The sequence below is a fragment of the Pagrus major genome, chromosome 2 (assembly GCF_040436345.1).
Source record: "Pagrus major chromosome 2, Pma_NU_1.0".
Classification (NCBI taxonomy): Eukaryota; Metazoa; Chordata; class Actinopteri; order Spariformes; family Sparidae; genus Pagrus; species Pagrus major.
This window is the reverse complement of record NC_133216.1, coordinates 1,685,081-1,707,305: the sequence shown is the minus strand read 5'-3', so window position 1 is coordinate 1,707,305 and position 22,225 is coordinate 1,685,081. Positions and strand designations below refer to the sequence as shown.

The 22,225-nt window shown below is 43.6% G+C and overlaps 2 protein-coding genes and 2 non-coding genes across 4 annotated transcripts; 1 reads left to right on the top strand and 3 right to left on the bottom strand.

Moving 5' to 3' along the window:
- Positions 1-964: 964 nt before the first annotated feature.
- clip3 (CAP-GLY domain containing linker protein 3) lies at positions 965-10,147 on the bottom strand. Its single transcript, XM_073491210.1, has 13 exons — positions 9,748-10,147; positions 8,273-8,412; positions 6,134-6,227; positions 5,536-5,697; positions 5,284-5,402; positions 4,845-5,081; positions 4,528-4,663; positions 4,270-4,419; positions 4,030-4,161; positions 3,647-3,770; positions 3,447-3,514; positions 2,226-2,298; positions 965-1,019 (listed from the first exon to the last, which is right to left on the bottom strand). Exons 1-13 carry the CDS (start codon positions 10,145-10,147, stop codon positions 965-967), a joined length of 1,890 nt encoding a protein of 629 aa, XP_073347311.1.
- trnar-ucu (transfer RNA arginine (anticodon UCU)) lies at positions 2,713-2,804 on the bottom strand. Its single transcript is given in 2 exon segments — positions 2,713-2,748; positions 2,768-2,804. It is a non-coding gene; the product is annotated as a tRNA-Arg (tRNA).
- On the bottom strand, positions 3,109-3,200 carry trnar-ucu (transfer RNA arginine (anticodon UCU)). Its single transcript has 2 exons — positions 3,164-3,200; positions 3,109-3,143 (listed from the first exon to the last, which is right to left on the bottom strand). It is a non-coding gene; the product is annotated as a tRNA-Arg (tRNA).
- Positions 10,148-16,753: 6,606 nt separating the features above from the next.
- Positions 16,754-18,481, top strand: LOC141011701 (E3 ubiquitin-protein ligase TRIM39-like). The gene has a single exon (XM_073484946.1). The coding sequence runs from the start codon at positions 16,754-16,756 to the stop codon at positions 18,479-18,481; it is 1,728 nt and encodes a 575-aa protein (XP_073341047.1).
- The last annotated feature ends 3,744 nt before the right edge of the window (positions 18,482-22,225 follow it).

Below are 22,225 nucleotides of genomic sequence, written 5' to 3'. Positions count from 1 at the left end.
TTGGCGGTTGGTTTTGTTTCCGGGTCACAACATCTACTTCTTCTCCTCGGGTCATCACAGCCCTGTGTAATGTGGCTTCTACCGCCTTCCTCTCATGAAACTACACCACACACAGCTTCAGTTACTCGCTCCAGATCAGTCGATGGAAACTAATTCATGATTTCTTTTTTGCTTGAACTTCTCCTGATAATCAGATGGAAACACGGCTATTGTTGTGTTTGGAAACTTCTCAACGTGACTCAAGTGTGTGAGGACAATTTGAGGCGTAGCAGCTACTAAGAAGATTAATGCTTCTAGTGTCCGTCGTACAAGTTTCATAAGAGCCTTGTTTGTATCGCCCCCCTCAGGACAACTTACAATCATGTCATTTGGCAAAGTGTCATCATCGTTCGTGTTCACAGACTTATGCAGAGTGCATTACTGGATTTGATGCAAACGCGAGTCTGAACATCAGAATCCTTTCCTGATTTAAGATACTTGGTGCCATCGATCAACTCGTTTCAAAATTTAAGACCCAAATCGAGTAGCAGCAAAAAACAAAACACGTAGCAGCACAAACTAACGTTAGGTGGTTGTTTTTTTTTTATCTTTTTGCCCCAAATAAAGACACAACATGGACAAACACCAAGCCGGGACAATGAGATGAGAACCTGCTGAAACTAAATGAAAAAGACCTATAAAGAGATTATTTTAGGGGAGTTGCTTCAGCAGAGCTGGATTCTCAGTTTGATTAAAGGAATGCAGGACATTTTGATCAGATACAAGGCACTATAGATTTTGCTATAGAACGGCTAAATCAGAGGGATCTGGGCTGAGAGTAAGTGAGAGAAGAGGGAGGAGGTTTTCACTACGAGAAGTTTGACTCTTTGTCTGACGAGAAGAAATGAAAGTAAAAAGATGAAGAGAAAGAAGAGCAGAGAGATCGATCTGGCGGAGGAGTGGAGGAGGAAGAAGGAGGGCGTGGTTAGGACTGCATCTCAGCACGCAGCATCCACGGAAACCAACAGCAGAACAGCAATCTGCAGGAGGAGAGCGAGGAGAAAGAGAGAAGGTGAGGAGAAGAACGAAGGCAGAAAGAGTTGGGGAGGACGAGGAGACAGAAGAGAAGCAGGACGAGGAGGAAGAGGAAGAGGAAGAGGAAGAGGAGGGTACAGTGGTTTTAGTAACAAACAAACAGACGCTCTGTTTACAGCGCTCGGTAAAGGTTTTAGATTTTTAGCTCACATGTGGAACATCAGACACTTGCTGGAGTTACTGTAATTATTCATTATCTACTTGTAAACACATGTATATACTTTAAAGACAAGCAGCTAGCTTAGCGTTAGCGTTAGCCTTTTCTAACAGTTTCGAACAAACTGAATGTTTATCTTTTGTTGTTTATTGATGAATCACTGAAGGACAGTATCATATACATATTAAATACATATTATATTATTTGAACTTGTCTAAGCTTAACCTGCTAAAAGCCACCAGCATAAAGTCAAGCTGTTGTTGTAAAATACCCCTATCTTTTTAAAGAGGACAGAAGACGACAGTTGTCAGGGAAAAAATGATCGTTGAAAAGACCTCTTGATGCTGGTCTAACAGTGACACAGCTGTCAGGACTGGGGAAAAATCGAATCGAACCAAATCATGGATTTGGAGAATGATGACACTCCTCGTATCAACATCCAAGTTATAATTACAACAAAGAAATATGTTGAAGAAGGTTCTCAGTCATCCAGGTCCTGGTACCTCTAGGTGCTGTATCGTAAGCAACTGGACTTCATCGAACTGAAGAAGGATGAGAGGTGAAACGCCCAGTTGACAACGATACAGCACCTCGATTTACAACAAAGAGACTCATCGGACGTGGTGCAAAATACTGAAGTGGCTGAAAAAGTGAATATCACATCAATCAAGATCTGTTTTACAAATGTAACCAATCAATCTTTATTTGTATAGTGCCAGTTCACAACAACAGTCATCTCATGACACTTTCCAGACTGAGCAGGTCTAGATCATACTCCTTGATGAATCTTTTTAGAGAACCAACATTTCCCCAATGAGCAGCAAAAAAAAACCTGCCTTTTAACAGGCAGAAACTCAGTGGAGGGCGGTCACCTGCCTCGACCGGTCGGGTTGAGAATTTATTGGACGTGGTTCTATATTGACAACGCACCCTCACACAACCAACACTAAAGCATTGAGATCCCGACAGGTAATGATCAGTGCGACAGTCTCACCTGGATATGGAGCTCTCGGAGGTCAGGTCTTTAGGAGAACGCATCGTGTTGAAGTTACGCTTCGGCTGTGACACTGCGGCACACAAACAGGTGGACAACAGTCAGTTAATGATGAGGACATCGCTGATTAACAACATTAATTATTGATTTAAGGGTTGATTTATGTTATCTCCAGGTTTACCCAGTCCACACACAGTACCAGAACAAGTTTACCTCTAAAATTCAAATTTGGCAGACAAAACATACACAACTTAATGTTCCTTACCACTAAAATATGGTTTACTTTTTTGTTGTGTTTTTTTGTGGTACCACTGATCTTTAAGTTTGTGACAAATGTTACTCAAACAGGATGAATTTTGGGGACTATTTTCAGCTCGATGCAGAAAAACAACCTCTGGAAGATGCCGTGGAGTGTTGGTTGTACGACCGTAGAGGAAACACTGAGGCACTTTATGATAAACAGGATACAGAGGTGATTTATAAAGCACGACTCTGGTGGGACTCGAACCCACAACCTTTGAATCACTTCTCTGATGATTAACTAGAAGTCCAATGCGCTATCCATTGCGCCACAGAGCCTCTACATTACCCACAATGCCACTTAACCAATAAGAGACATCACTGGAGGCTTCCTCTGGAGCCACAGAAGGCGTTATACTTCTTTTTTCACAGCCTGTATTTATATTAATTAATGCAATTTGTGGAAAATGACACAAAACATCTACAAATAATCACTGAAGTCACATATTCTGCACTATGAAGTTTTGTAAAGCTGTAAAGCCAAATTCTGATGGGACTTGAACTCAACTTCTTTTTATTTAACTTTAACAAGTAGTGACATAACACAGTGTGAAGTTGAACAACCTTGTACACATATAAGGCTCGACTCTGGTGGGACTCGAACCCACAACCTTTGATTCACTTCTCCTGTGTTTAACTAGAAGTCCAACGCGCTATCCATTGCGCCACAGAGCCTCATGTCAGGTGTCATGAAGGTTTTTGTTGAGGTCAGACTCAGGTACTGAACGATAATGCAAACATTGTGGCCTCTTGTCTTAAAAAGCAAATATATCAGAGCGTTCACAGTGAAGTGCTGTGAGGATACAGTTGCCGGATAGATTTTTCTTGAAACAGTATTTTTTCCACACAGGAGGTGAAATTAAGAAATGAATGACATTAAATAATCAAGGTTTTTTTGATACGACAGTGAGCGAGACTTACTGGTGACTTGATGAACTTTCTTCACCATGGATTTGTCGTTCTGTGAGCCGTCTTTAGGACCTCCGATTCTGACGAAACAACCACGACAACAGTTTATTGGTGATGATAAGTTGTTGCCACAGTAAATTCAGGAGAAAGAACACTGGACTAATGTTATCCTGGTTCATAAAACACATTTTCCAGGTTTGGTGGCGTCTCACCTCTGGACACGTGAGGGCGGAGCGAACACTCCGTATTTGGGCAGGCAGCTGAAGTAGCGGACTCCGAACACCGAGCCGTCGTGTTTTCCTGTCGGCTGATCCAACTCGATACCGAACCAGTACCCTGCAGGGACACAAACAGCTCAGGACTGGAGAAACAGACAAGACCATGCCAACACTCCCGTACGTCAGATCAAAAGTTATAATGTTATATTAAAGTTGATTTTGAGAACTTCTGCCTCACGGGAGAAACATCTTGATCGATTTGTTGTGGCTGTATTTTCAGATAGTGTCGTGTGTCGCTAACCAGCCCATTGGTGCTGGTATACCGAGCTAGCAGTGTGCAGTGTTCAGTGGAGAGAAGCTGCAGACTGCAGACCGACCTGGAGCGAAGTCCGTCTTGCCGTAGAAGCGAACGATGCCATTTTTCTGTCCGGCCACCAGAACGTGATCTCCGACTTCCACGTTCAGTCCCTCTGGATCCAGACTGGCTACTGACGTCTTCTTCTTCTGGGCTGAGAACGCACAGACAAAAACACTCTCGCAACAATGTCTCTAACATACTTCCTGCATGGACGGATATAAAACAGACTGCATTATTCCAAACATGAGGTTGTTGTTACATTTCACTCTCTCCTTCTTCTCCTTCTCCTTCTTGGTCTTTCCAGCGAGGCGGGAGGCCAGGTCTATGCGGGGGGTTCTGGGGGTGGAGGTGACGGATGACGGCGTCTGATCCACAGCTTTGGAAATCTTTGACACCGGAGCAAAAATCCCTGCAGGGCAGAAATAAAGACGAATACAGTGAAACCTCGAAGTCAGCAGACGCAGAGAGAAACAACCGTCTGATTTGTGTTCAGAAGACGTCTCAGACTGGCTGTTACCAAGTTTAGGAGGGCAGATGAAGTAGCGGACGCCGCCCACGCTGCCGTCGTTCTTCCCCTCCGGCTCGTCGAGCTCCACGCCGACCCACTGGCCGCTGGCGAACTCTGTAGTCCCACAAAACCTCAGAGTGCCGGTCTGAGAGGGAGGCAGAGGGATGAATTACTGAGGTTATGAGTGACGTCTCAAACACACGACAATAAACCCAAAACATTCATTAATTGCATTTTGAGGTTGTTTGCTGCACTTGGTTTGTTCTTACAGTCCTCCCTGATCCTCCCTGACCACAGTTTGAGGGTGGACTTTCTGTCCCTCTGACCTTCATGTCGTCCAGCAGCACACGTTCTCCTAGCTTCAGCCCCAGAGAGGTCAGCATCAGGTTTCCTGGGATGTTGTCATAGTTTGGCAGCGTGGCTCGGGGAAGGTTACAGCTCAGAGGGACGGCGTCGAGCAGCAGCTGCTTCAGCTCTTTGGCCACCATGGCCGCCTCGGCCTTGTCCAGGCTCATGTCCATCGGGTCAGGAACCACGTCTGCTGGGACCAGGCCCTTATCGTTCTGCAGAGAGACGTGGTACATTGAAGGAGTTGTGTCTGCAGAAATGTGTGTAAACTGTTGCAGGAGATATCTTCAAGATTTCCTGCTGAAATTTGTAGTGCATGGTGTTGATCTTTCAGCAGGTTCTCTGCTGCCCCCTACAGGTCGTACATATTGCACCTTAAACTACCTCCACAAGTAAAGTAAGGTGAAGTGTTGTTACCCGGACGGTGGGGTTGGCTCCGTGCTCCAGCAGACACTTAACTGCACCCAGACAGAGGTTGGAGGCAGCGATGTGGAGAGCTGTCCCATAGTGGAAGTCACTGCACGTGGAGTTCAACACTGTGGAGACAACCAGAGAAGAAGAAGAAGAAGAAGAAGAAGAAGAAGAAGAAGAAGAAGTCCCTCATTAAAAAATAATGACCATAATCATTAAAACGATAAATACTGAGTGAGGAGTCGATGATGCGCGTACCTCTGGGTTTAGAGGCCTTCAGCAGGACCCGGATCAGCTCCGGGACGTCGAAGTAAGCGGCGTAGTGCAGAGCGTTCATGTTGGTCCAGCGGCTCCTCAGACTCGCGTCGGCGCCCAGAGAGATCAGCTGACTGCTGAGACGCAGCGCGGCCGCCGGGTCGCCTGCACACACAACCAGAACCGGACTGAGAGGAGCTCAGTAGCCTCACACACGCCCTGTGCACTGACTGGACCCTCTCTAGGATGTGTTTTTCTTCCTGTGGTTCCACCATTTTGTCTATTAAAGAGGTTCATTTCGGTGGATTTATCACTATGAATCGAGGGTTTAAGGACAGCAGGTGTTTTTTATTGAACAGATCGTTAAACACCGAGTCAAGTTTATGATTTTAGACTATAAATTAAATTTACTTTACCTTACTCGACTACGCCATGAGGAGTGAGGAGACAATAATTAGTAGAATCAGTTCCTTGTTGGTTTTGATCTTTTCTTTGGATTTTCTGTTAATAATTAAAAGAAACACTCGTACCAGGCTCATCCCTTCACTGACAGTTGAACAGCTGTCAGATTGATTGGATCCAAGTCAAATAAACCTCTTACCAACTCCATGTGCTCCGGCCTTACAGCTGTAGTGCAGCAGCGTCATGTCGGTCAGACCGTCGCGGTCGTTCACGTGGCAGCCGCGCTTCAGGATCTGAGACAGGAAACACAGAGGACAGCAGTTTAACACGCTGCAGGTGTTTGTGTGTTCGTAACAGCTGAAGAAAACAGGCGACTCGTTGTGGCTGCAGGAGCTTTAAAGTCGATTTCCTCAATTATGGTCTTCAGTTAATCAAACACAACTTTCAGTCTGGACTGGGTGCACGAGCCCCTCAGGAGATTTAGGATCTGTGGGCTTCTGGAGACTTGGATTACAGCAGACGAGCTGTATGGAGCCATCTGATGTTTTTTGTGGTTGTTTTTCTGTTTTAAATCAAGTCTCCAGCTGCTTCAGTTGTTCAGCAGAATGCTGCAACTCTGTTTTACTGTGAAGCTCCAGAAATGTTTTGTGGACTACGAGACTTCACCTGACTTTAGTCAGCATGGAGGGAGGAGATGACGACTGGGTTTTCATTTCTGGGTTGAAATGTTCCTTTAACTTCAGCAGCAGAGCCTCAGCTCTCTGTAATACAGTTTACAGGAACGAGCTCCGACAGCGATTGTCTGACGCTTCGCTCCATCAGTCGGTCTCGTTCTGAGTCACGTCGCCGTCCGCTCCTTGTTTTTTGTTCCTCCAGGCTGACTCAGCTTCCTGCTGACTCATGGCAGAGCCTCAGTGACTCTCCATCTCTCTCTCTCTCGTCTCTCTCTCCCTCTGCACCACTTTCTCTCTCTCCATGCAGCCATTTTAACTGGGTCATTAGCAGCCTGTTTGTCTCTTTGTATCAGTGGCAGTGTGGAGACTCACCTCCCGTCAGACAACAGTGTCACCTCAGAGCTGAAGTGTGTCTCGATGTGTCAAATATGAGTGTTTGTAACACGTTTTCATTCCTTTTATGCTTTAAATAACCTGTGTAGCAGCTTAAATCCTGTTTTTTTATTACATAGAGCTCATGAGTCATTATTATTGTAATTAATATTATTATTGGTCCTTAAAATGATGAAATCAAAAGGGGTTTTGCTGGTAGAACAAAAGCTTTTTTATAATTTAACAAAATATGATCTCGTATATTATTTTAACAGCACTAATACGGTGGAAACAGGTGCCGCAGTGAAGTCGATTGTATGATGACGGTCGATTTTCACACCGCAGTTTATCATGAAACCAGTAAACCTCTGCAGCCCGGTGCTGCTCTGCATGATTTGAAAAGAATGAAATGTGAAATGTCAAGTTCACATTCAGGCTTTTGTTCTGACGGGTCTGATACCAGCTCCCTGCTGCTCGGAGGGATTTCATTGTTCATTATCTGCATGTGTGTGTGTGTGTGTGTGTGTGTGTGTGTGTGAATCTGGGTCAATGTGACAATGACGGCCTCGTGTGGATTCAGGCCTCCTGCCAGAACAACTGGGGCAGCGGAGAAACACGACTGCTTCAAGGTTCGAGCCACCGGACAAAAGAGAGCTGCAGTCTTCTGTGTTAGCTTCTTTAGCTTCAGCATTAGCTTCTCCTACTTTTCACAGCCAGCTGACAACTCAGATTTTAAATTTGCCTTTCTTATTCTGTTTCTCTTCTCATGCACTGATTCGCTGAGCTGAACAGCCAATCAAGCGCCAACACAGACGCTCACCGACGGCCCGAGACAAAGTCGTACATCTGTTACAGTTTACTCAGAGCTCTGCTGACATTTAAAGTCTCTACATGTGATGCCTGTATTGATTACTGCAGCCTGTCTGTCGACATGCTTACAATAACGTCTTTTAAGAAGTGTTGGTGACAGAATCATCGTTTGTATTCATCTTGAAAATGTTACTAGACGTATAAAGAGGTAAATGTTGAGTGCACAGTGTGATGGATGTAGAATAAAGACACCTGCTGCATGTAGTTTGGTCCCCAGCAGGCAGGAAATCTGCAGTCGGTGCAACACAAATAAAGTTTGATTGATTTGGCTCGATGTTGAAGAAGCTCACAGTGAGGACACAAAACTGAAACAGGATTCAGTTCGTGATGATATGAGATGAAGAAGCAGAAATCTGCACGTTGACATATTCTATGTAATGCACAATAAAACATAAGTCAACATTGATATTTGTGTTTCTCACCTCGTTGCCGATTATGTCGATCTTGTGCTGCACCTGTGGGACCCACTGACGCACGATGGCGAACAGCTCGGGGATGGTGGTCCGAGGATCCATGAGGATCTCCAAACAGGCCGGGTCATTGGGGTCGAAGAAGGTGAAGGCTGGAGACGGATGGAGAAAAGAAGAAAAGTTAGACCATGAAGAGATAAAAGAGGAAGAGTGAAAGCAAAACTAGATCTGGAGATGTTGATGCCAAGAGTTTTGTGTCCCGCTCATCAGATCAGAAGTCGGCTGTGAGCTCTGCAGTTTCTCGTCCTGCCAGCTCTGCAGTCTGAGCTCGGAGGCAGATTTCATTTCACTGACTAACAACAATCAGCCTGACAACAAACTTTAAGCTGCACAGAGCCGGAGTCCTTCAACTGGGATGACTTTTTTAATTTGAGAGTCCGTCTGTGAACCTGCTTTCTCTTTCACTGCAGCTGTCCTTGTCTTTGTGTGGCAGAGTGCAGCCTGCAGCGAGTCTGCTTCGTCTTTACTGCTCGATTATAAAAAGCTGTTTTGATGGAAATTACACAGAATAAATGTTATAACTCAGATTTTATCCAGTATGTATCTACTGTCTGTAGGTCAGAATGTACAGACATAATGTAGAGTCAGTAACTGGTTAAAACGAAGCTCACTGAACTGAGGACGGCTCTGTGTTCACACACACACACACACACACACACACACACACAGTGTATAATGGAGTCGGGCTCCTCTGAGTCCGTCTCATGAATACCAATGAGCCCGTGGTCCACACAGCAGTGGTTGCAGAGCTGTTCAGAGCTATCGATCGATCAGAACACAGACTGTGTGCGCTGACGTCCTCTGAGGTTCTTATAGATTCTTTACTTGTTCCACTTCATCCATCTCGGATCAGCTGACTGAAGCCACAGCGAGCCTGTGTACTGACTGTGTGTGTCTCCTGATGTCGGGCTGAACTCTGTTTGTCTGTTTACATTTTCACAAAGAAAAGTAATAAAACTCAAATATTTACAGAACTGAGTCAAGTTCTGTTGGTTAATGATCCCAGCTGCCACAATAACATGTTGACATTTTGTGTTTGCATCACGGATTCACTGAATGTCTGCAGACAGGATGGTTTTAAGGTGGTATGGCTGTATACTGTAGTCTTTGGTTATCATTGTGAGTGTGTATTTAAGGCGGTATGATGTACCACAGTCTCTGCACAAAGGTTCTGGCATGACTTAAGGTGGTATGACTGACTGTAAAGTGTTTGGGTAGTGATGCCCGGGCAGAGGGAGTGTGGCTGTTTGTACTCCTTGATAGCATTGTTTATTAAGGAGGTGTAACAGCATGTGTTTAAGGTGGTATGACAGTGTGTAGTGTTGAAGGTTGTGTAACAGTCTGTGAAAAGTGGTATGACAGTGTGCATTAAGGTGGTATATGGTGTATCTCAGATGTTAGTATGTATTTAAGGTGGAATGACGTACTGTAGTCTTTGGGCAGCGGGGCCTGGGCGGACGGGTGCACCATGGCTCGGCGCCGCGGCTCGTGAACTGGACTCTGGTACTCGGACACCGACAGCGGCTCGGGCTCCGGCTCGGCCTCGGGCTCCTGACCGGCCGCTGGCTCCTCCTCTTCCTCCCGCTCCTCCCGCTCGTCCTCCTGCTCGTCGTCCTCCTCGTCCTCCACCTCCGCTCTGTCCTCCCCCTCCCTCTCCTCTTTCAGCTCGTACTCCTCGTCTTCATCCTCTTCTTCCTCGTCTTTCTCCTCTTCCTCCTCCTCCTCGGTCAACGCCTCCTCCTCCTCTTTCTGGACCCTCCCCTCCTCCTGCTCCTCCCGGTCGTGCCTCTCCTTCTCCTGCACCTCCAGGTTCTCCTCTTTAGTCATGATGAGGGATGCTGCAGCCTGAGAGAGAAAACAAAGATATTATTCCTCCAGTAAATCTCCTCTTTGCTCCGCTGTGCTGCTCCTCCTCCTTGTTTTCTCTGGTTCTGTTCTGCATCACCAGACGAGCGCTATGTTTAGCTCTGGAGAGTGTGTTGGTGTGTGTGTGTGTGAGAAAACAAGGATAAAGGAGGCTAATTGACCCACAGCATCGCACTGAGTGGCTAAAAAGGCTAATGCTAACACTGCCTGTCCATCATTAGCCGCCGACAGGCTCGACTGGATTAAATCTGCTCTCCACTTAAGCAAATGGACGAGACGCTGAAATCCATCCAGCAGCCACTCCCTCCATCATCCCACCATCCATCTCCTCCTCCGTCACCAGACGTCCAGGAAGGAAGGAAGGAAGAAAACATACAGATGAATTTATGAGCACTAATATTTCCTCAAGCGAAAGTTTCACTCGATGTCTCGTGATACAGCTGATAAATTCAAGACGACTCTTGATGATGATCCCGTGGATCATTCAGCCTGCAAAGATGAATCGATCAGTTCTCAAATATTAACTTAATCACCGACTATTCTATGAATCAATCGATCTTTAAATGAATTAAATGAAATGTAAATTCTCTGATTCCTCCTCTGTGACAGTAAACTGAATATTTCTGTGATGTGGACAAAACAAGACGACTGAGGACGAAACACTGACAGATTGATGAACAGGGAACATATGAATCAGCTGCAGCCCTAATGAAGGAAATGAAACTGATTTATATAACAACTCTTTTTATCGATGTAGCTCAGAGTGCCGTACAGTTCAGCAGCAACAAAGGCACCTTTATTTCTACAATACGTGTTATATCTCGCTCTCGTTGCTTGTTTATGAGCTGACTCTCATGTCAGGAGACGCAGAGGACAGACCAGTTTCAGACAGCTGTTCTACATTTATAAGTGTGAAACATCTGGATACTTTTAACATTTTGCAGCCATGTTCGACGCGACAGAACCAGATATTTCAAGCCAAAACATCATCCTTTTCAAACCCTAACAGGAGGTTTTGTGACTCAATCTAACCAGATATCAAACTGGAAACAATATATCTTTTCGGCGTGTGTGAATGTGCAACAGTCACCTCGCAGGAAGTGCAATGTCACATAAGGTAGTCGCGGCCATTTTATAATGTGCGTCACAACACAGTGAAGAGGTTTGCAGCAAGAGTTACAAGTAGTAGACGTCCATACAAAAGGTTTGGTCTCATCCTGAAGTGGAGAGTCTGCAGATTAACTCCACACCTGACGTGTTACCATCCACTGGAGTCAGATACTAATGCTCTTGTCTGGTGGGAGCCGAGAGGGTTATCAAGACACATTCGAGTGAGTCACAAAGGTCGTGACTGATCAGCAAAACATCAGCTTTGATGTTAATTTCATATTTAGATACGCAGCTTGAGGACACACCAGGACGAGGAGCAGCTGATTACAGCACTACGCACACTGAAGGCCGACAAAATCGAAAGCGATATCACAGAGTCATCGTGCAGCAGCCGTCATATCAAACGTAAACACTTCTGTGGTTTGCAGGAACGTACGTTTGCCGACATTTATTCTGGCGAGTGTGTCAGAGGGACGGTCAGATCAGTCGGATCAGAACCATCAGAGTCACACAGGAGAGAAAAACACTCTGCAGCAGCACTCAGCTCCAGCAAGAAGCCAGTTAAACCAGTAACATCCTCTTTATCTGCCCATGTCGGAGGCTTAGTGCACACACACACACACACACACACACACACACACACACACACACACACACACACACACACACACACAGATCAACCAGTAGGTCAGATGAGGCGTGTAAAACGTCCCTACAGTCTGAGTCCTTCAGTGTAATCCACACAAACAGCAGCTCTGTTGTCCTTTAATCTGACTCAGCTACTGTCTGCAGCTGCGGCTACATGCTAAGCTAACAGTTGCTATCAGTTGCATCAGACATCACTACAGGCAGGATGTAGATGGAGACGTGACGCTTCAGTCTGAGTCGTGTTTTATCATCAGGATGATTTCTCCTGATGTGAGCAGATGTTTCAGGATCAGCTCGTTATCCTCAGAGGAGGAGATGAAAACACCACACGTGAGGAGCGATGACACGTTCAGCTCTCAAAAAACATCTGATGAAAACGTCCAGCTGACACATTTATACAGTAATTATTAGTGTGTGTGTGAGTGTGTGTGAGTGTGTGTGTGTGTGTGTGTGTGTGTGTGTGTGTGTGGTTTATGTAATCTGTGTCTCAGCTGGTTGACTCCTGCGTGAACACAACAGTAATAACTGTCAGCTGAGACCAGACTCGTCTGAGGCCACGACAAAGGTTACGCAACATGACGGTGTGAGTCAGCACAGACACACGCGCACACACACACACACAGACACACACACACACACACAACTGATTTATTATGTGTTTGGATTTCTTTTATTCTGACAATTTTTATCGTTCTAATCATTTAACAATCAACATAAATCAGCTTGAAAAATCAGCTCTTCAGCCCGACTGATACAGGAGTTATGAGGCTGATATTGATATTTGATCATCTAACAAACAAATCAATTAAAAATCGATCATTTTCTCTACAAAACCTGTGACATAAATTCACATTTCAGATGAGGTTTCCTTCAACTTGAGAGGATTTTGTGTTCCAATTTACATGAACTTTGGAGCAACTTCTCGCTGTTTACTGACAAAAAACCAACCCGATCACCAGACTCGGTACGTTTCTGCAAAACCACAGATGAGTTCAAACCGATCGTGTCTTCTTCTGTCATGTTGCAGTTTTACGTCTGTTTAGGTTGAATTTTCTGTTTCTATTTGTATGCTCTGGTTAGGTTTAGGCACTGAAACCACTTGGTTAGAGTCAGAAAAACATCATGGGTCGGCTTAAAATACCTGTTTTGGTCGCCACGAGCAAGAAAGGAGGTGGTCCGACTTCCTGTGAAAAACACCCGGCGCTGACGCCACAGTTAGAAATATCCTCCGGTGTGATCCGAACTGTGGCCGGCTGCCTGTTAACATACAACACGTATTCAGCACCTTCTACGTATCCGGTTTGCAGAAACATGAACATGAATCATTAAAATAAAGTAAAAAGTAGAATAGCAGAGGCAGAAAATGTAAATACTCAAGTAAAGTACAAGTACCTCAAAATTCTATTTGAGTAAAAGTACTCAGTTACATTCAATCGGTGGAAACAGTGAACATAAAACTCATCTGACTACATGATCATCATTGATCAGTGTGTGTAACCTGGAAAGTAACTAAGTACATTTACTCAAGTACTGCACCGGTACAAATCTGAGGTACTTTACATGAGTATTTCCATTTTATGCAACTTTAACTTTCTGGGAATTATTGTATTGTCATAGTTGTACTCGAGTAAAAGTCTTAAAGTATCTGATTTAAATGTACTTAAGTATCGAGTATACAAGTAAAAGTAACTGATGCATAACGATGGGACGAGTATGGAAATGATGTTGTCGTTTTTTATCTGATTGACGAAAAAAAATGTTCTACTTTGGCTTTGATGCAGCATGTAATCTGCAAAGTAACTAGTAACTAAAGTAATCAAATACATGTAGTGGAGTGGAAGTATGAAGTAGCAGAAAATGGAAATACTCAAGTAAAGACTTGGACATAAAGACAGAAGGTATTTTATATTTGAATATGTGTATTAATATACATTATTCTGACAGGCTGTGGGTTCGTAGTGACCTTGTAGTGGATCAGTCCTCTGGTTAAACAGCCTCAGTCCCACTGGGAGAACTGGAAACCAGCGGAGGAACCAACACGCAGCTCTGAGCCCCGCACTCAACCCGCACACACCTACAATATGATCAATAAACTGATTGTTTCTGATGATTTCTGTTGTTTTTAAGGCGTGTGATCGCCATGTGATGTGTACAGCAGGTTGTGAGAGGAGGAGGAGGAGGAGGAGGAGGAGGAGGGAGGCCATGGCAGCATCCTCCTCCTCCTCCTCCTCCATCAGCCTCCATTTTACAACAAACCGACCCTGACGCACAAAATACCGCAAAAACACGCACGGAGGAGGCGGACAGCGTCCCGCACAGCTCGAGTTTAAACAACTAACAGAGATGATTTATCGTCCAAAAAACACAAGATCCGAACTGCGACAGCTGCGGGTTTGTGTTTTGTGCCAATGTGCGTAGTAACGAGCAGGATGGGGAGAAAAACGCCCCGCAGCCACACAATGAGACCCGCACACACACACACGCACAGACACACGAAGCATTCACGTGGGAATCAGACAGATATTAGAAATAACTGCAGATTATCTGTCATGTGTCTGAAGTCACGTTCATAAAACACGGTTTGTCTCGAGCTGTCTCCATTTCTGTCCTCAGCGCCACAACAGAAACAGCACGAGACACAAACAGACCATCATCATCATCATCATCATCATCATCATCATCATCAATATCTTCATCATCAATATCTGCATCATCATCAACAATAATCATGAGAGCTGAAAGTGTTTTTACCTGAAGACAAGCCGCTGGTTGTTCTGTGCTGAGCCTCTGATCACAACACTGATGATGCTCCCTCTCTCTCTCTCTCTCTCTCCCTCTCTCTCTCTCTCTCTCTCTCTCCCTCTCTCTCTCTCTCTCTCTCTCTCATTTAATTCAGTTCACGTCACTGAAGCGTGCTGACGTCACGCGTTGATTTTATTTAAGATATAAAGCAAAAACAACACAAAATGCATCAACTGACTGCTGAATAAAAGCTGACGAGAGGCTGCACAGTCACATTGTTGTTATTGTTATAAAGAGGATAAAGTCTGTGAATCATAATGTTTTTTATTAAATGTCCCCACTTGCAGAAATGTACATCTATATCTATATTTATATACTAAATTCAAAAAATATATCACCTGAATTCAAAAAAACAAAAATGTTTTACAATTTTTTTTTTATTTTAACTCCCCCGAAAAATTCTTATTGTGCAAAACTTCTCCAAAATGTCCTCCGTCTCTGAAGACTATAGTATAAATCTGTGCATTTCTGAAAAATGAAAATGAAAGTTGGACTCAAATTCTGACAGAAGAAGAAGAAAAGTAACAAATATGGCCAATTTTCTTTTTTAAACATCTATTACATTTATTTCTCCACTAGAAATAACTTATTAACACTTTATACATTTACAGTGTATTAGATTCAAGTAATTTCACTGTTAAGAAAACATGACATGGTTCATAAAACATTTATTAAGCGATTGTAAATGTTAAAAACATCAGTTACAGTTGCTCTAACAGCGTCCAAATAATGTTTTTAAATGAACTACACGGTATTTATTAACCATTAACAAAGTGTAATGAACATCAACTGCAAAACTCTCCCCAAAAGTCACTTTTAGAGATTTTCCTGAATTGAAAATTTTGTTTAATTTCTATTTTCTTTCTTTTTTCTTTGTCTTTACTTTCTGAAAATGTCCTCAGTTTCCAAAACAATCCCGCCACTTGTCTCGAGGGTTTTCCACTTCCTCAAAAGTTCCCATTTTCCAAACAAAGGTTGAAGTCCAGTCAGAAGTACAGAGGCGTGTCCACTCTGCTGTCAGGAAGCGAAACTGAGACAGGACTCGTCTGTCCAGCTGATATTCCTGCTTCAGTCCACAGAAAACAGCAGCTGTGACGTCTGATCAGGTGAGTTTTGACGTTTTGCCTGTTCAACATTTAATCCTAACTCACTTTTTGTGACTTTTTATTTAAAAGCCAGTTATAATTAGTCTGTAAAGAAGAACTGGGACATTTTGTGTTCGCTCTAAATCACTTCTTGTTATTTCAGAATTCATACTTTGATTATTTATTGATCATGAAATCAATAAATCTGTAGTAGATGGTGGGCTGGACTCCCTGACATGTGAAGTATTTCTGTGTCGGTACACTTAGATTCATGTTTGTTTAAAAACTTGTGGGTTTTTATTTTACCTGAGAAATGTCAGAAGGTACAGCAAAGAGATTATTTACAGAGGCAAACTGCTGCCATGACAGAAAAAGAAATAGATCAGTATACAAGTAACAAGATATGTTCACGCTATAATAAGATCAGTAGAATATTTGACAAAGAAAAGTTTCTTGTTATAATTTTAAAGTTTGTACGTCGTAATAACATTAAAATATCTCCTATTAACAATAAACTTTTCACATTATCCTAATCATTATTATTTTCTCACATGATACTTCTTAGTTTATCTTTTTCTGGCGTCGCAGCGATAGACAGTCGTAATTATTAACTAAAAGCTCTAAAAGAAGGCAGTGAAACACAACTGAGTTCAAAGTGCAGCAAAACTGAACTACAATAGAACTGAGTGACTTCACTGACATCAGGAAAAGGAAACATAAGTCAGGACACACGAGGGGAACAAATACTGTGACGCATGAGGATGTGGATAAAACACTAAAACTTCTTGAATCAAACACTCGATGGACGGTTTAGTTTCCTTCACGTCGCCCTCAGGATGAACTAAATTAACTTGTCTCGTGCCACCATGAGGTCAAATTGAACTTCATGACCATGTTTCTGCTCTTTCTTTGCTCTTCTAGTATGGCCTCAGCCATCATCTCCCTGTCTACAGAAGGGTTTCTGTGCTCGATCTGTCTGGATGTCTTCACCGAGCCGGTCTCCACTCCCTGCGGACACAACTACTGCAAGGCCTGCATCAAACACTACTGGTCTACCAGCAACGTCAGCCAGTGTCCGCTGTGCAAGGAGGACTTCCACGGAGCCCCCGAGCTACGAGTCAACACAGAATTCAGAGACATGTTGGAGGTTTTCAAGAGGATGGCAGCTGCAGGTGATGACAACGGTTCACCTGCCAGGCCTGGGGAGGTGCCCTGTGACCTCTGCCACGGGACGAAGCGTAAGGCTCTGAAATCCTGCCTGGTCTGTCTGGCCTCTTACTGCAACGCTCACCTGGAGCCTCATCACACGGTCCAGGCCTTAAAGTGGCACCACCTCATCAACCCTGTGAACCTGGAGGACAGGGTGTGCAAGAAACACAACAGGGTGATGGAGTTTTTCTGCAGGAGAGAGCAGAGCTGTGTTTGCGTTGTGTGCTTGAAGGATGACCACGTGATGCACGAGTACGTCTCTTTAGAGGTCGAGTTTAACGAGAGGAAAACTAAGCTGCAGCATATGAAAAGACGAGTCAGCCGCATGCTGAGCAAGAAGTGCACCAAGGCTAGTGAGATTAAGACCTCAATGATGCAAGATCAGCAGGAAGTGAAGAGAACGAAAGCAGAAACCGTCAAGGTGTTCACTGCTCTGGAGTCCAAAAAGGTGAAGCTGATGGAGCTGTTGGAGGAGAAGCAGAGAGCAGCAGAGCGGCGGGCCGAAGCACTCATCAGACAACTGCAGCTGGAGATCGACGAGGACAATTGGACGAGAATCGAGCTGGAGGAGTTCTCAAAGACCGAGGACGACTTCAGACTCCTGCAGGACCTCCCATCCATCTCCTCCCCTTCAAATATCAAACACCATCTCCTGCAGCTAGACGCAGTGAGGAGCGCAGTGGCCAAGATGGAGGAGACGCTCGATGAACAGATGGAAAACATTATCAGAGAACTCAGTCTGGTAGATAAAGAGGAGACTGTTGAGGAACCGGTGCAAGCAGAGAAGGTGTTTGACGACGTTCTTGGGAAAATCCAGAGTCAGTATGCAATAAATGTGACTCTGGACCCCAACACGGCACACCCCTCCCTCATCCTCTCAGAGGACAGGAAACAAGTGAGGGACGGAGGCGCCAAGAGGAAAGTCCCCGACAAACCAATGAGGTTTGATTTTTATCATTTTGTTCTTGGAAACGAGGGGTTTTCTTCCGGCAGGTTCTACTACGAAGTTCTGGTTAAGGGTCAAAAAGTTTGGGAAGTCGGAGTGACGAGAGAGTCCATCAGCAGGAAGGGTGTCGCTCTGTCCCTCAGCCCTGAAAACGGATGCTGGACATTGGGGTCGTACTGGGGACGTTGCCAGGCAAACGCTAGTCCTCCCGTTGTCCTGTCCTTGTCCAAAAACCCTGAGAAGGTCGGAGTGTTTGTGGACTATGAAGGAGGGTTGGTCTGTTTCTACAACGTGGATGCTAGGTTTCTAATGTACTCCTTCACAAGATGTGTCTTCACAGAAGGTGCATCACGTCCGAGGAATTTATCAGCGCTCAAGGTTCACAACGACGCTCAAGCAAAGACCAGGATCTTCCCTTTATTCAGACCCAGTGCTGAGTGGAGAGAACCAGCTCCTCTACAGATCACTCCTGTCAGTTGCACGAGAGAGCAGTGATCCAGTTTCTTAAAGGCCGGACTTACACAGACAAGTTGTAGCTGGGTAGCCCTCTTGTTAGGTGTAAAATTGGACTTTGTCTTCCACATGGTTTTCTGTGACTTCAGATGAAATCTCCAATGAATCAACCAAATCTCCAGAATAAATGTCCGCTAAGGACGTTCTGCAAAACCACAGATGAGTTCACACTGAACATTTCTTTACGTTGCAACTTTGTTTAGCTTGAATTTTCTCAACACTGTGCTTACCCAGGTTTAGGCACAACAACCACTGGGTTAGGGTTAGGAAAACAACAAGAACACCTGTTTTAGTCACCACAATCTCAGATGGAGATGGTCCAACTTCCTGTGTAAAAAACACGGTTTTGACGCCACAAAAACGGATAGAAATGTCTCCAGGTGTCCTTAAAAATATCCAGTTGTGTGACCTGAACTGTGGTCGGACGTTTGGCAGACTTGTTGGCCGTAACAACGCCACCATCATCACCTCCATCTCCTGATGTAAAAGGTGGCTAATAAACATATAATGTGAACGTGATATGCAACGTTTGGTACAAATGTCAACCTTGGACGTATCAGTGGTTTGCAGAATCATTAACTGCTAAAACTGAAGCCGTTTGCATCCTTAAAGCATCTCTTTGTTTTTAAGCCTGTCTGAATGATTGTGACTATCTGCTTCAGCATCAATACATATTTGAATGTCTTTTACCTCCAGTTGAATGCTCAATAAGAAATATCTTCATGGTCATCTTGTGTGGAAGTCCTGACTGAATTCGTCTGTAAATATCAGTTACTTTCTTGTCTTTTCTCTCAGTTTGTCACAACCAGTGAACAAACAGTTTTGTCCCTTGTGTCTCCTCTGCTGGATCTCTACTGATGAGACACACCTGCTGAACCTGCACCCCTGCAGTCCATCAGGTCATCAGTCTGGCTGCCAGTAAATCAACCCTGGCTCTACTTTTTCTCGTCGCTGGATCATTGTTTCAACCGTTGTGCTTGCCACACTTCCAGGCCGTCCTAGTTTATATTCTGGTGATTTAATCTTTTGTGTTTTTGTGTACTTACCTTCACCTCTCTGTGGCTCAGGATCAACACCCATCTGCCTGTCTTCTGCCAGCTATGCTTGCATTTCCTCTTCACCACCAGCCCCTTCGCCTCCGTCTCTATTCCCAGCTTCCCTTTATTGAGCCTTCCTTAACTCACCTCACGCTGGTGTCACACCAGCACTTGAGTCCACTTTGAAAAACTGCAACAGAGAAAATCTTTTGCTCGATTACCATTAAGTTAATCACCATTGGCCATAAGAAGACACCCGAAAATAAAATTACTACTCAAGCGATACTTTCAGGTTATGTCCTCAATGAAGCTTAGGACAATGTTCATGCTTTTCATATGTCGTTCTTAGTGTTATTGTGCTCATACTCTACGTACGATTACATATTTTATCACATTAACACATCAGACTGTGTGCAAAGTTTCTGGGGACAACATTGTTTTTTAAACTTTTTTATTATAAAATGGATTTAACAGACAATCAAGACAAAACATATTAGACTAGATGCCCAAATCCTTTCAGATAACAAAGAAAAATAGACTAAAATGGTAACTTCAAGCTGAGACCTGCTGAGCAGTGCAGCTTCAAGGGTTAAATCATATTTTATAAGACCAAACTTCTGCTGACACATTCATGGTGAGTCATAGTCAGAGGCTGCTGCTTTATCTGGTAGATTGCATGTTTAATAGTTGAGTGATAAGCACCATCGAACTCTTCAATTCTTCTTTGTGCATAAAAACTACTAATAGTAAGTTGGACAGATAGAGTCATGACAGGAAGGTATGACAGGAGATGGAAAATGAGGAGATCTGGCTCATGTTTACCAACTGTTTATTCAAGAAAATATCATATTCTCTTTGGGTTTTTTGGATTTATTGTCTTGTTTCCAGTTTTTATTTAATCAATAGAGAAAAGAGTTGCAGTTGGCAGCTGGTACAGTTGGTTTTCATGTGAGTGTTTATATTCATGTGTGTACGATGCCCTCTGATGGTCAAGGTGTGTAACTACATCTTTGTCTATTTTGGAGTGGGTGCAGTGTTGCCCTGTGGCCACTGGAGGACAGTGTGGACACATGATTATAAATGCTTTAATGCAATCAGATGCACCAAATGTATGTAAGCTGCTGTGTATCTTTACATTTGGTACATTGAGTGTTTATAATCATGTAATGTGTCTATTATTGATTACCATGAGTGCACACTGACCTCTGGTGGTCACATTGTGTAAGAATACTGTATTTTTTGAAACCTACAGAAATATTAAATTGCTTTTGTTTCCATTTCACACTCTGTACAGCTGTTTTGCAGCTGCGTTTAATCAAATAAAAAACACTGGAAGATCAAACTGACAGTAAAGTACAGTCAACACAATGCACAGTGTGGTTACACAGACAGCACTTTAATGGCAGAGCCTTCACACTTTCACAAAAATTAAGAGTCTTTGATCCAAAACAGGACAAACAGTCATGATAGTCCACAGAAATCACTTTGACATCAATCCTCCCATCACCGATCGTAGTAAATATTATATCATGTAGAAGAAACAAATCTACAACATCGCATTTAAAAAAGAAAAGTGGATTTGAGTATTGAGTTGATCTCCAACAGGTCACTGATCACCCCATGTTACAGAAGTAAAATGTGTTTAAGTCTTGTTCATTCTGTAAATACTATGATTGTGCTCACTAATATTCAGTTTAAAGGGCTGCAGACAATAACTGATCTCTGAAAACATCAACAGAAATGTCTTGAAACACCTCTGCAGCACAATCCAATTATTATGCAGCTGCTTGTGTTTAAATAACATTTTACAACTGAGAGAAAAAAGGGAATGCAACATTGAAATACATCAAAATGCGGCGCTGTCATGCACAAATCAGCAATAACAACATAACGTCAGAAAACAGCTAGTTTGCAGATGTCTGCTTTCTTTTTACAATGGTGTAAGAATTTGCGTACAAACAAAAATTGGGAAAAGAAAAAGCACATGACCTGAAATTAACCTGAAAAATAGTTTTTGGAGCTGAAATGCAGGAATGAACAACCTTGCATTGCACTGCTAAACAGCCATGAATCAAACCATCGAACCTGTGGCTCAAAAAAGCTGTTTGGACATGTGCTATATGCTTTAACCATGAGCAGCGTAGCAGAGATGCAATCATTTTTACTGTTGTAAAGACACTGCACTGCTTAACAGTCAGGATTCAAACCTCCAAACAAGATGTATGGACACATGCTATGTGCGCTAACTACTCTGCCACTGATCAGGACAGCAGTGTGTTGGTGTGTATGTTTAAAAAGTATGTATAAAAGTCTTACTATGTGGAAAACTTAACCATTTACGAGTCCCTCAAACTGGCTCAGAGAGTCTTCAGGGAACGTTTTTGCAGCAGCAGGATTTGAACCACTAAGCTACTTATGCTCATTTTCAGGTTCATCATGTGATTTTGGGTTACGACTAGAACAGGTTTAAATGCTTTAATGCTAAAAAAAAACCCACATCTGCAGCTGTAGCTCCCCCTCCTCCTGAATACCCAGTCTGCTCTGATTGGTCAGCTTGCACACACCATACGATATTTACAAGGGACACTTTTGGATGATAACTGGGAAATAATTTTACCAAGAGCCGTTGTTTTCTCTTTCAAATATGCTCTAACCTTTACGTTTTGTTCTACCTGCTTCATCATTTACA